This window comes from Dipodomys ordii, unplaced genomic scaffold (genome assembly GCF_000151885.1).
Source record: "Dipodomys ordii isolate 6190 unplaced genomic scaffold, Dord_2.0 Scaffold11, whole genome shotgun sequence".
Taxonomy (NCBI): Eukaryota; Metazoa; Chordata; class Mammalia; order Rodentia; family Heteromyidae; genus Dipodomys; species Dipodomys ordii.
This window is the reverse complement of record NW_012267227.1, coordinates 12,484,357-12,498,206: the sequence shown is the minus strand read 5'-3', so window position 1 is coordinate 12,498,206 and position 13,850 is coordinate 12,484,357. Positions and strand designations below refer to the sequence as shown.

The following is a 13,850-nucleotide window of genomic DNA, read 5'->3' as shown; positions in this document are numbered from 1 at the left end:
TCCAAGTAAAGGGAAATATACACAGAGTTGTCTACTCTTTTTTTTTTTTTTTTTGTTGGTCGTGGGGCTTCAGAGTTGTCTACTCTTATATCTTAAAATTCTTATCCTATCTTAAAAATGTCTATTTTTAACCTTTGTAATTAAGTCATGAAAATTCTGTGTGTGTGTCTGTCTGTCTCTGTCTCTCTCTCAACAGTCCTGGAGGGCTTAGACACTATCCCTGAGCTTTGAGCTTTTTTGCTCTACCACTTCAGCCACAGCTCCATGTCTGGCTTTTGTGTGTGTGTATAGTAGTTAATTGGAGGTAAGACTCTCATTCCTGCCCGGGCTGGCTTCAAAACTCAATGCTCTGATGGCAACCTCCTGAGCAGTTAGGATTATGGGTGTGAGCCACCAATACCGAGCTACAGGACATTTTTAATTACCTGGTTTTGTTGTTGTAAAGCCTGAACTTCATTTCTAAGTTGCAAAATGTCATCTTTAGCAATCACATCAGAAGAGGAAGCATCAAGTCCTAAATGATTAGCTGGTTTTTCTGAGGTATCTGTTTTAGGCTAAATATTAAAAAGAACACAAAAATTCCTTTGAAATAATTTCATACTTACAAAAGTTATAACTTAGCACAAGTAATTCCCACATACCTTTGATTCATCTTCCTAAAATATAACAGATTACTCAAACCAACTAGCAAACACAATGAACATGGATGCAAACATAAACAACTGGTTTACAGACCCTCTACAAATGTCTCCAATTTTCTTCTAGGCCTTTTCAAGCCAGCCAGTCATAGTCCAAGATGTGTCTGGAAAGGGCTTCTAACAGTTACTTTCACTTGCATTCTTCTTTCCCTCCAGAGTGGGATCCTCTTTCCTGCTCTGTCCATTTTAGACTCATCTGCTTAAATAACTTCCCACACTTCCCCTCGTCCATCAGAATGTTCATATCTATTGTCAAAAGCTCCTTCTAGGGGTCACAAAATTTCTAATGCTCATACTTTACCTGATTTGTTGCTGGTGTATATGTTTACCTGGTTCTAGAGCTTCTATAATGTTTGGCAAATAACCTATACCAGTGTTCCCTCCACCTTGGGTGAGGGTAGGTATTACTATCTCTTGTCCACACAGGGGAAGACCACCCAGGCTTCGGCTCAGACCAACTCACAGCAAAGTAGCCGTCTTCCCTTTCTATCCTCAGCCTTTTTTGAGATCTGGAGAAGGAAACTAATGAGATTCTTAAGATCTTACTCATTGTAACAACTTTATTTTTTAAACAGCCTCCACTTTCTAAAATTTATGACACTCCCTTATGTTTCTTACAGATTGGGGAGTTTTAATTACTGATACTAAAAATAGCATCTATTGATACTGAAAGCCTCTATTTACGACCAGATTTTATATACTGAGTTATGACAGATCACCATGCAACAAGCACACAGGCACTGGGTACTTGGACTTCTCAGCACAGCACCTTTAAGATCTTTGCAAAGGGAAAGATCACTTGAGTATCTCAACAAAATTTCCTAAAGGTGGCATACTGAGCACACAACCCTCAATAACAACAATAACAACAAATAATAATAATTTAATACAAAAACTGTATGCCTTTTTAAAAGGATTGTAGATGAAACGTTCTGAGCTGGCTACTGAACATTGCCTATAGAGGTGTCTGAAATCCGTGTATAACTTTAACCTCAAACTTGAGATATAAGGCAAAGATCTTTAATAGGGATCACACACACACACACACACACACACACACACACACACACACACGCGCGCGCATGCACGCACGCACGTACGCACGCTTTTGGGTTTTTTTGTTGTTTGGGGTTTTTTTGGTAGGTCATGGGACTTGAACTCTGGGCCTGGGTGCTGTCCCTCAGCTCTTTAGCTCAAGGTGAGTGCTCTACCACTTGAGCCACAGCACCACTTCTGGTTTTCTGAATGGTTTATTGGAGATAAGAGCCTCACGACTTTCTTGCCCAGGCTGGCTTTGAACTTTAATCCTCAGATCTCAGCCTTCTGAGTAGCTAGGATTACAGGTGTGAGCCACCAGCATCCAGCTCATTTATTATATTCATTAAAAAATTAGTGTGGATATGACAACAATCTAGTTTTTCTAAGACCTTTACCACAGTTTCCTTTAATAGGCCAGTTGTCAACTGTAGTGAGTGGCATCATAATATCTGCTCTACTTCCCATCATTGCAATCTCTCAGTTTTCATTGTGAGAGTAAAACCAGAGCTGCATATTCTGGCTTTATTCAGAAACAATTTTACAACTATAAATGATGTTCCTGGGCAAAATTTCAGCTTTTAAATTAACCACTATTATGAAGTCCTATGACAAGAAAGGAAACCTTAAAACTCTGAATTTTAAATTGCTCTATACACAAAAGTATGTAAAAGATATATCAATATTATTATTGTTTATATTAATAAATGCAAAGCAGTCTATATGGTAAAGATTTTTATCCTGGCTGCCTTATTTCTCAGAATGCATCCTTCAAAATACTTGAGCGGGGGCTGGGAAGGTGGCTCAGTGGCAGAGCGCTTGCCTTGCATGCTTGAGGCCCTAGGTTCGATTCCTCAGCACCACATAAGCAGAAAAAAAAAGCCGGAAGTGGCGCTGTGGCTCAAGTGATAGAGTGCTAGCCTTGAGCTGAGGGACAGCACCCAGGCCCAGAGTTCAAACCCCACCACTGAGACAATACATACATACATACATGCTACCGGAAAGTCTGTGAGACTTTGATCTCTAACCATCCAAAAACCGGTAGTAGAATTATGGTTCAAAGTAGAAGAGCATTAGCCTTGAGCATAAAAGCTTAGAGACAATGCCCAGACCCTGAGTTCAAGCCCCACAATGGACAGAAAAAAAAAATGCTACCTGAGGCAATTTAAACAGATTTGGTCTTTCTCTGAACAGATTTTCCTATAACAGAGACATTTGATATCATCTTTTCAATATTAATTTTTTTTGTGCCATTACTAGGCCTTGAACTCCGCCTGGGCACTGTCCTAGGTAGTTAATTGAAGATGAGAATCTCATGGACTTTTCTGTCTGGGCTGGCTTCAAACTGTGATCCTCCGAACTCATCCTCTGAGTAGCCTGGATTACAGGCATGAGCCACTGATACACCTCACTAATGAGCATTCTTTATAAAAATAAACATTGAGACATCTACATCTTTTTGGCCTTTATTAAGAGTTCAGACAGGGTAAGCTTGTAGTTGCATATTTACTCCCTAATCCCAACTGCTTAGTTGCTCTATGCTTCCATAGATTTATCCCCATGGCTGAAATTTTGTTTCCCACTTCCTTGCCTAGATTCTGTCATTCAGGATGAAGAAGTTCAACATCCAAGGGCAAGCAGGGACAGTTCTTCCTTTCAGCTTCACTACTTCTAAAAGGGTCAAATGAACCTCTGAAAGCCAAAGGCTGAAGTTGAATGTTCAAAGTGCAGAAGTTTCTTTCCTGGCATCTCTTTGCAATGACTGCTTTAACTCTCCAGAAGGTACAAACCTCTAGCCTGGTGCTTTTATCCTCCTCCTTCACTTGTTGTAGCTCTTCGATCATCTTCCGACAATCCTTGAGGTCATTCTGTAGCTGAGACACTAGATGGCGCTTCACTGAGTTACTCCCCAATAGTTGCTGCACTTCGGCCTTCAATCTCAGGATGATGTCATCTTTTGAAAGCTCCTCTGGGACCTCTGGATGTACAGGGCTGAGGGAGAAATTGTGGGGTTAAATCAAGGAACGGCTCACACATGGTTCTTCCTTTGAAGCTCTGACCACCGTGGTGACCATGTTTTTCTACCTATATACTAGTATGGCAAAACAATTTTATTAAGCTTATTTATTCATTTTACTTTATTTTGTGGTGCTATGGATTAAACCCAGGGCCTCACACTTGCTAGGCCAAGTGTTCAACCACTAAGCTACTGCCCCACAAATATCTGTTTTTGTTTTTGTTTTGTCGGTTGTGGGGCTTGAACTCTGGGCCTGGGCGATGTCCCTGAGCTTTCAGCTCAAGGCGAATGCTCTACCACTTGAGCCACAGTGCTACTTGCCCCACAAATATTAAGGGAGGAAAAAAGAATACTATACACCAGTCATACTAACCAACCATTGGTGTTATCTATCCCCAGCCCATACCATCCCATCTCTCCCTCCCTTCTCTTTCCCTTTCTGACTCTCTCTGCCTCCCTTTCTATCTCTACTAGCAACTAAACTGACAATTAAACCTAGAGGCTCATGGGCACTGGTAGCTCAGGCCTGTAATCCTAGCTACTCAAGAGGCTGAGATCTAAGAATTCCAGTTCAAAGCCAACCCAGGCAGGGAAGTTCCATGAGACTCTTATCTCCAATTAACCACCAGAATACTGGAAGTGGTACTATGGCTTAAAAGTAGTTGAGCGCTAGCCTTGAGCAAAAGAGCTCAGGGATAGTGCCCAGGCCCCAAGTTCAAACCCTATAACCAAAAGAAAAAGAAAAAAAACCTAGAGACCCATGCCCATATATCACTTATACCATAGCACCCCCTAGCCCTTTTATGTTTTGTTTGGGGAATTCAGTCTCACTAACTTTGCCCAGGCTGGCTTCAAGTTTGATTTAATTGTCTGCCTCCAAAGTAGCTAGTATTATACACATATGCCACTAAAAAAATGTTTATTTACTCTTCTTTAATTTTAGGTGATTCTATTGCACATTTATGAAAAGAGAGAATTAACAAAAATATTGGGTTTGTCTGGGGTTTTGTTTTTTGTTTTTGTTTTTGCCCAACCTGGGGCTTGAACTCTGGGACTAGGTATTGTCTTTGAACTTCTTTTGCTCAAGGCCAGTGTTCTACCACTTGAGCCACAGTGCTATTTCTGCTTTTTTTAGTAGTTTATTGTCCAGGCTAGCTTTGAACCACAATCCTCAGATCTTAGCCTCCTGAGTAGCTAGGATAGCAGGTATGAGCCACTGGTGCCTGGCTTTGGTAGATTTTTTTTAAAAAAATATCATATTATAGATGATATACATAATGTATATCATCTAAGTATACCTGTGTATACACAAATATATATAAAGATATAGACATATCTGTACATGCATGCATACATAAAAACTCAAACCACTCTCTTCCTCCAAAAGCAGATATAATTTCAGATATCATTGCATAAGAAATAAAATACAATACAATGTATCCTCATACACTGTCAGATGTGGTGAACTAGTGCTTACTTCCTGATTTCTGCTTGAATGCTGACTGCAGAACTAGCACACCCTGTCCTCCTAGAGGTGTAGCCAAGTTAGATGGCAGAGAAAGTGCTTGTTAAATAACTTTGTCTTCTTTTCTCAAAAAGGAGTGTGGAGCGGTGGGGGGAGAGCAGGGCTGATGACCAGCCCTGCGTTAAGGCGCGCTCATGGGGCCCTGTGGAAGTTGGATCCCCTAAATCCAAATAAACTGTGGTCCCTTATGAAGCCTGCTGAGAAGACCAAAGGGAAAAGGCATTCCACTTGTTAAATGTTTATTATTTGAGTTTGGCAGCCAACTATAATAAGGGAGAGAGGAAACTGTCTGCAAGCTGCATACAGATTTAGCTACTCAAATTCCATGAATGTAAAATAGAACGTTGAGGCTAAACCCTTAAATTTTACTAGGTGGTAGTTTAAGGGACAGGGTAGGCGGGTGATAAAAGCTGCACTGGGTATTTGGGTCAGCTCAAGTTAACAAAGAACTAAAATGCTCAACACGGGAATCATTAGCTCCCTTTTTTTCTTACGATCAGTCTATCAGAGTAAAGGCATCAATCTTTTTCTTTCCCATCTCCTTTAAATTTGATCTGAGAATAAATATTTTTCATTTTCTCAATGCTGAATTATCATCTATTAAACCACTGGTGGGTGGAATAACTATAAGCTATGTGTTGCTTTCCTTAAAATTGTCTTTTTCCTGGATGTCTTATTGCTGAACCCCAACAACTAATCACTCTGATTTGTTTTTCTCTACTTTCTCAGTTGAACAGGCCAGTCATTTCTTTTACTATAATTATACAGATGTGCTATCTCCAGTTTGTTCATACTTCAGAATGACCTAAGAACTATCGTTATGAATGCTGAGTAACAAGAAAGTAAAAAGTAGCTAGTTATGGTAATGCACACTTGTAATCTCAGCACTCAGGAGACTGGAGCAGGTGGATCATGAGTCTGACTGGCCAGACTGGGCTACAAAGTAAGATATATCTGAAAAGAAAAAAAGAGGATTAAAAAAGTAGTAGAGGACAGGTACTGGTGGCTCACACCTGTTAATCCTAGCTACTCAGGAGTTCTGAAGATTGTGATTCAAAGCCAACCCAGGCAGAAAAGTCCATGAGACTCTTATCTTAGAAAATGCCTGAAGTAGCGCTAACTTGAGCACAAAGAAGCTCAGGGGCAGCGCCCAGGCCCTGAGTTCAAACCACAGGACCAGCAAAAAAAAAAAAAAAAGAGGAGGAGGAGATAAGAAGAGGGAAGGAAAGTAGATCGTGATGAAATATTTAATAAGCTGAGTGTATGTGTGTGTGTGTGTGAATGGCTATGTATATATACTCAATTCCAAGGCCAATCATGGCACAAACTAAAAAAGTTAAATGACTACCTCAAAGGGCACAAAGAATAAAGTTTAAGGCCAAAAGATATGCCTGTCATATAAACGGGTCTAGTTTGGGAGAGAGGTGGAAGGGGTTGGGGTTCAGGTGTTATCCTGTTGCTGTGGTCTTCTTGAGCAAAGTGTTTCACCTCTCTGAGCTCTAGTTTTCTCAGCTTTACCTAATACTGGAGCCAAAATATGTCACAAGACTGAGAATACAAAACTTTTTACCAAGTATGTGTTGAATGATGGATGCATGTTTTCAGATGTTTTTCTTTTTTGTTTTGAGATTGATTTTTGTTCCTGGAGTTTAAACTTGGGACTTTATGCCTGCCACTTGCGTCATTTCCCCCCATCCAACCCACCCCAGTCCTAGGTATTGTGCTTTCAACACATAGGGATAAATATTAAAAGATAATATGTATGTATCCTAATTGCTAGAACAGATCATCTCAGTTTTTAAATTTACTTTGTGCAATTTCAATACAAGAATCCACCTTTTGCCTTTGTTTTTTGGGTTTGTTTTTTTTTTTTTGGTTGGGTGTAGAGCTTAAACTCAGTGCCTGGGTGCTGTCCCTGAGCTCTACCACTGTCCCTGAGCGCTCTACCACTTGAGCCACAGTGCCACTTCCCACCTTTTGCCTTTCTGAAACTGATATTTCTATATTGGGCAAAATACAGTATCAATACTGTAAGAATTGGTAATGCCTTACCAGGCACTAATGGCCCATGACTATAATCCTAGCTACTCGGGAGACTGAGATCTAAGCATTGAGGTTTGTTAAAAGCAAGTCCAAGCAGCAAAGTCTTCATGATTCCAGCCTCGAAGTAACCAGCCAAAAAAATGCTAGAACTAGAAGTGTGCCTCAAGCAGTATAATGTTAACTGTAACTAAAAGACCCAAAAGAGAGCAAAAGGCCCTAAGTTCAAGTCCTACATACACACCAAAAAAACAATTTAGAAATGCCTCTAAACCTAGATACTCGGAGGCAGAAACAAGAGGATCATAGTTAAGGGCCAACCTGGGTAAAGTTAGCTTGAGACTTTATCTGAAAAATAAACATAAAAACAAAGAAGTAAATATACAGACAAAAAAGCAAAAGGACAGGAAGAAGTATAGTTTTAGTGGTAGTGTTCGCAGGCAGGAATCTTTCAGTTCAATCCCTAGTATCACTCATACAGAAATAAATGCCTAAAGAGCATGCTCTCCACATTAAAAAAAAAAACCTGATCAGGTCATTGTTCCTACATGGGAACACCTTTTTACCACGGTCACACTATTAGCATAGACTCTACACTAAACTATTCATTCAATACCTGTTAACTTTGGATTTTTTCCAGCTGACGTTCTTAATACCCAGATCCACATATGATTCCATGAGTTCTACATTTAATTCTCCCTCTGAGTCACCTGGAAGTATTCCCAGCTTTGCAGCAGATTCATAAAGTGAAATCTCATTTCTCAGTTCTGTTAGTTCCTCCTAGAATACAAAATTATTGAAAATAATTTTCTTCCTTTTCCTAGCTGAAGAAACCAATCATTCTAATGTTTCAAAATTTTATCTTAATGATCACTAGAAAGTAGAAAAATTTCAAATCCACTATTATGACCATGCATTCTCAATAACCTCATAAAAGGTGGGGTGCCGGTGGCTCATGCCTGTAATCCTAGCTCTCAGGAGGCTGAGATCTGAGTTCTGAGATCTGGTTCAAAGCCAACCCAGGCAGGAAAGTCCATGAGACTTTTACCTCCATTAACTACCAGAAAACCAGAAGCGGTGCTGTGGCTCAAGTGGTAGAATGCTAGCCTTGAGCTGAAGAGCTGAGGGATGATGCCCAGACCCAGTTCTAGACCCATGACCAGCAAAAAAAAAAAAACTCACAAAAGCCAACCTAATTAGGTTTCCAAACAAACAGAATGGATGCATGGGAGGAGAATGATTGACTGATTGGATGGATGGGAAGGATATGGAGGGATGGAGGAAATGGAGGCAGTTTCTCATACCTCTATCCTTTATATTTCGTCTTCTGTTAATATTGTCCCTCAAGATGAGAGGCAAAAGCCACTTTTTGGCCTACTACAAATACTACAATAGAAGACAAACTATTCGGTTTGCCAAGAACATGCTATCTTTTAGCCTGCCAGGATGAACAAGCAAAATTCCTCAGAGGTAATCCTTGAATTCTTTCTTCTGCAGGGTCTCCTCTCTCATTTCAGTGGAAAATGTAAATAACCTGGGAAATGGGGGCAGGACGGGAGAGAGAGCTAAATTAAAATTCCCTACACCTAAGAATAACCTCTGTCTGGCATACACCTCTCCAGATGTCTGACTGAAGGAGGTGGTGGGCAGACTGGCAAGAGAAGAGCAGAGCCCTGGCTCTGCCATTGGCTTCAATACCCAACAGCTGGTTTGAGGATGATTCTGCTACCTCTAGGACATAGAGGAATCAGAGATTGAAAAAGGTGGTGTCACTACTGCCTAGTTTGGTCCCATGGCCTCTTGTAAGTGCTACACTCACTTGCAAAGCCTTGTTCATGTTTTCGCTCATAGTATGTGCCTTTAGTGCTTGCTGCAGCTGGAACTGAAGCTGGGCCACCTCTTGTACGGAGCCTGCAGAGGAGAGAAAAAATGTAGAATACAGTAAATATAAGGGGACAAAGTACCCACAATCCATACAACGGAAGTCCACTGAGGCGACAGAAGGTGGGGTTCTGTTTTATTACCAGTCTGTTTAGGGGCATAAAGGTAAATCTATCAAATCTATGTCCAAGATCTGGCACGAAGGCAGGCATGGTGACTCAAGCCTGTAATATTTGCTACTTGAGAAGCAGAAATCAGTTCAGTGTCAACCCTGCATAAAAGTTCCTGAGAGTTCATATAAAGCAAGGTAAGCACAATGGCTTGGCTCAGTGGTATGCACCTGTCACAGGATGACAGCAATGCAGAGAGGTACAAATAGGCGGCTCACAGCCCAGGCCAGACACTACGGTAAAAATAACCACTGCAAAAAAGGGTGTGGCTCAGTTGCTAGATCACCTGACTAGCAAGCCCGAGGGCCTGAGTTTAAGCTACCACACTGCCAAAAATAAAAATAACATATTTAGTATGGTGCCCTGCCCTGTGTGTCCTTGGGCTCCTGTGACCTTGTTATGAGTTGGGCTAGTCAGAGGAACAGAACTTACAACATTTATTTTTCAGTTTTACATATGCCTTTCATTTAGTACATTTCAGAAATACGCTGAATACAAGGCAGAGCACTGTCTATGCACACGTTAGTTGAAGAAAATTGTTCATGCAGACATTAACAATACCTACTTCTAAGCAGTATAATGGATGGTGATTTTTATTTGCTACGTTACATTTTTCTTGCATTTTCCAAAATACCTAATAAAAATGAGCTATATATGTATATAACAATGTTTCAACAAAAAACCAGAGCCAGGTGCCAGTGGCTCATATCTATAATCCTAGTATTCAGAAGGCTGAGATTTGAGGATCTCTGTTCAAAACCAGCCCCGGTAGGAAAGCCCATGAGACTCTTTATCTCCATTAACTACCAAAAAGCTGAAAGTAGAGCTGTGGTTCAAGTGGTAAAGTGCTAGACTTGACCACAAAAGGGACAACATCGAGGCCTCAAGTTCAAGCCCTAGGACCAGCACCAAAAAAATTAAAAAGCAGCATAAATGGTCAGTTTGGTTTTCTCTGTCCCTGTATGTTCTCTCTGCATATCATAGTAGTTTTGTTTGGTTTTTTTTAAGTGAGATTTAAATTTACGGCCTTGTGCTTACTAAGCAGATATTCCACCACCTATCCCTTTTTGCTTTATGTTATTTTTCAGATGGGATCTCCTGACTCTTCACCAGCCTCAGAGATCACAATCCTACCAATGCTCCTGGTTAGCTGAGAGTAGAGGTACACAGTGTCAAGCCCAGCTTAATGATTGAGGTCTACGCTAGCCTCATCAGCCCAATAACTCTCTCCCTAGCTCTTTGAAGAGATATAAGCCCACAAAGATACCCACCTGACTGCAACAAGCTGGCACACTGGGTCTGACTCTCCTCTAGGCTTCTCGTCAACCTGGTAATGATCTCCGTCTTCTCCAATCTGACTGCTTCTTGATTCCTTTCCAGTTGTTTTACCTGATCTTTCAAATGAGTGCAAATATCTTCCTACACAGAAAGAAGTCATGTTGTGACCAGCTCTAACACACACTAAATTTTGATAGGGCAAATGCACAAAGGCAGAAAAACACACATATGATCTTGGGTGAGGCTCAACTTCTCAGTCTCTTTCTTTTGCAATATTGCTAATAAAGAATGAAGGAGATGACTTCCAAAGTCCCCTTCTAGTCCACATTCACGAAATGCTGTTATTCTAAAATTAGATTTATTCCTCCAAAGGGAATGTTTGCCTTATTTGCCTTTCATGCTGTCAGTATCAATGTAGGTAGGGACACAGATGTAAGCAAATCCATTTGAATCATGGAGTTTTTATCCCAATCCAGCAAGGATAGAGGTCACCTCATGGAAACTTATTCTAGTCTGAGAAGTCAAAAGCTCATTCTGTTCAGGACTTAAGAGTAGCCAAAAATGTCCTGTCCTTCCTCTGAAATTCATTTAAATTGAATCTATTTCTTCTATTCTCATTCTACGTTAGACACATCTTATTCCTCTTTTCTGTCTCCTCAAAGGAGTCTGCAATGTTTTAAACACAGCAAGTGCTTCAATAAACACTTGACAGATGACAAAACAGTAATCGCTTGTTTGTGCCAGTGTGTGTGTGGAATGTGGGGCCAGAGATATAACTCAACGGTAGCGTGTGTATCTATCATACGATTCAATTCAGTTCAATCCCCAGCACTACAAACCAAACAAAACCCCACAAAGATGGACAGATGTTTGGGAATAATGAGCCATGAGAGTCTGGAGGCCAGGTAGAAGAAGCGATCAGTGGAGAGTGCACCTACTCTCATCCAACTCTGCAAGCCTATGCAGAGCCCAATAAACTGTGCCATACTCAGCTTAAAAAAAAAAAGGCCCCTGCAGTACTAGCATGTCTGTGCACATGCCATGCACACATATGCTCACACACTCACACACACACACACGACTGAAATATGCTCAAATTTCAGATTAAAAGGAATTTAGACTTTCTTTCCTGCTTTATAGATCGAGTATCCCTAATCTAAACTCTTTGATTTTGTGCAAATACATAATGAGATTATCTTGGGGATAGGACCCAAGTCTAAACATGAAATAAATTTTGTCTCATACATACATTATATATGACCGGAAGGCAACTTCATACAGTATTTTAGTGGCCCTGCATGACAGAGACCATCAAAATGAGGTCAAAATCTTCCAGTTGAGGTGTCTCGTCAGCCTAATGGAATATATTGGAGTTCTGGTTTTTAGATTAGGAATATTCAACCTGTATTCTCAAAATTGTTTTCCTAAGTACCATTTCCTTAGGCAAAATACCAAAGGCCAGGAGATGCAAGGAGAGCTCCCAGAACAACGGCCCAGATTCTGGCCAGCCTGCAGTATACTCCATCCTTCCAGGATGCTTCATTCTCAGACAACATGAGCAACTAGTAACACAGGAACTAAGCAAGTATTAACCAAGTAGAGTTTCAAAAGTATACTATTACCTGAGCACTGGTGGTTCAACCTGTAATCCTAGCTACTCAGGAAGCTGAGATCTTAGGATCACAGTTCAAAGCCAGCTCCAGTTCAGGCAACAAAGTCTGTGAAATTTATCTCCAATTAACCGCCAGAAAACTGGAAGTGGAGCTGTGGCTCAAAGTGGTAAAGCGCCAGCCTTGAGAGCAAAAAGCTTAGGAACAGCGCCCAGGGCCTAAGTTCATGCCCCATGCCTGACCAAAAAACAAACTATATCTACTACTCAAGATCTATTTACAGATTTTTTTAATTGGCTTTTAAGTTTCACAATCTAAACACCTTGTAAAAACATCCAGATTTCTGTTTGAGGAGTCACAAAGTATCAGTGACAAAAAATAATCAGGTTTACTAGTTGCTAACAGTGGCTTGTGGGAAATCAGCCCAACCTGTTCCTTAAGTGCAGTAACTGTAGCATCCAAGTTCTTCTGTAAAGACACCACTTGCTCCTCGTACTTCTTTGTGAGCCCTGTAACAATGCTCTCGTGCTGCTCTCTGGCTCGCTGAAGTGTTTCAGAGTGATGAAGATCCACCAATTGCTGCTTTAAGCTTTCCAGAGCCATTTCAGTTGTTCTGGACTTCTTGATCATCTAGTCCAATACACAAAGGGCATCCATGTTAACAGTATTTTAACTCTGCGCTCCCCATGGACTTTAAAACTCAACCAGGCTCTAATGAGAGTAAAGAAGCAAGCCAGGTGCTGGTAGCTCATGCCTGTAATCCTAGCTACTCAAGAGGAGATCTGAGAATGGAGCTTCAAAGGTGGCCCAGATGAACAAATCCAATAAGCTAACAAAAAGCTGAATGAAGAGCTGAGGCTCAAGTGGTAGAACCTAAGTGGTGAGTGAAAAAGCTGAGAGAGAATGAGAAGCCTGAGTTCAAGTCCCAGTACTGGCACACACTGACAAATATACACATACACACACACACAAAGGGGTTTCTCCCCATCATGGCCTTTGTTCCTTAAAACCGCCCTAGTACTGGCACACACTGACAAATATACACATCTACACACACACACACAGACACAAAGGGGTTTCTCCCCATCATGGCCTTTGTTCCTTAAAACCGCCCTAGCTGCTGCCCATACAAAGGCCCTGGTTTGCTGGATATGATACTTGTTGAAAATATAGATTACTAGCTGGGCATCTGTAATCCTAGCTACTCAGGAAGCTGAGACCTGAGGATCACGGTTCAAAGCCAGCTGGGGCAAGAAAATCCATGAGACTCTTATCTCTAATAAACCACTCAGAAAACTGGAAGTGGCGCTGTGGCTCAAGTGGTAGAGCACTAGCCTTGAGCTGAAGCGCTGAGGAATTGCACCCAAGCCCAGAGTTCAAGCCCCACCACCACCACCAACAACAACAAAAAGATTCCATAGTTACCAGAGGAGTATGAAAGAGGATTTTACGCAGCATAACAGCAATGTGGGTGTCAGGCAAGGAATCTGCTGCTCGGAGTAAGGTTGACAGTGTTGTGTGCAATGCTCTGTGAGCAAAGTGTGTTGCAATTCAATTGTTAGGTCACAGAAAAATGACAACTGCACCTTGAAAACC

The 13,850-nt window shown here is 41.1% G+C and overlaps 1 protein-coding gene across 1 annotated transcript in view; it reads right to left on the bottom strand.

The window, feature by feature from the left end:
- The window catches only part of Cep152 (centrosomal protein 152kDa), a 78,847-nt gene that overhangs the window by 44,214 nt on the left and 20,783 nt on the right, over positions 1-13,850 (bottom strand). The window contains exons 10-15 of the mRNA XM_013009965.1: positions 12,684-12,884; positions 10,638-10,785; positions 9,135-9,226; positions 7,932-8,095; positions 3,524-3,725; positions 426-554 (exon numbers count right to left, since the gene is read on the bottom strand). Coding sequence (XP_012865419.1) covers positions 426-554; positions 3,524-3,725; positions 7,932-8,095; positions 9,135-9,226; positions 10,638-10,785; positions 12,684-12,884 — 936 coding nt within the window. The remainder of the gene's footprint in view (positions 1-425; positions 555-3,523; positions 3,726-7,931; positions 8,096-9,134; positions 9,227-10,637; positions 10,786-12,683; positions 12,885-13,850) is intronic.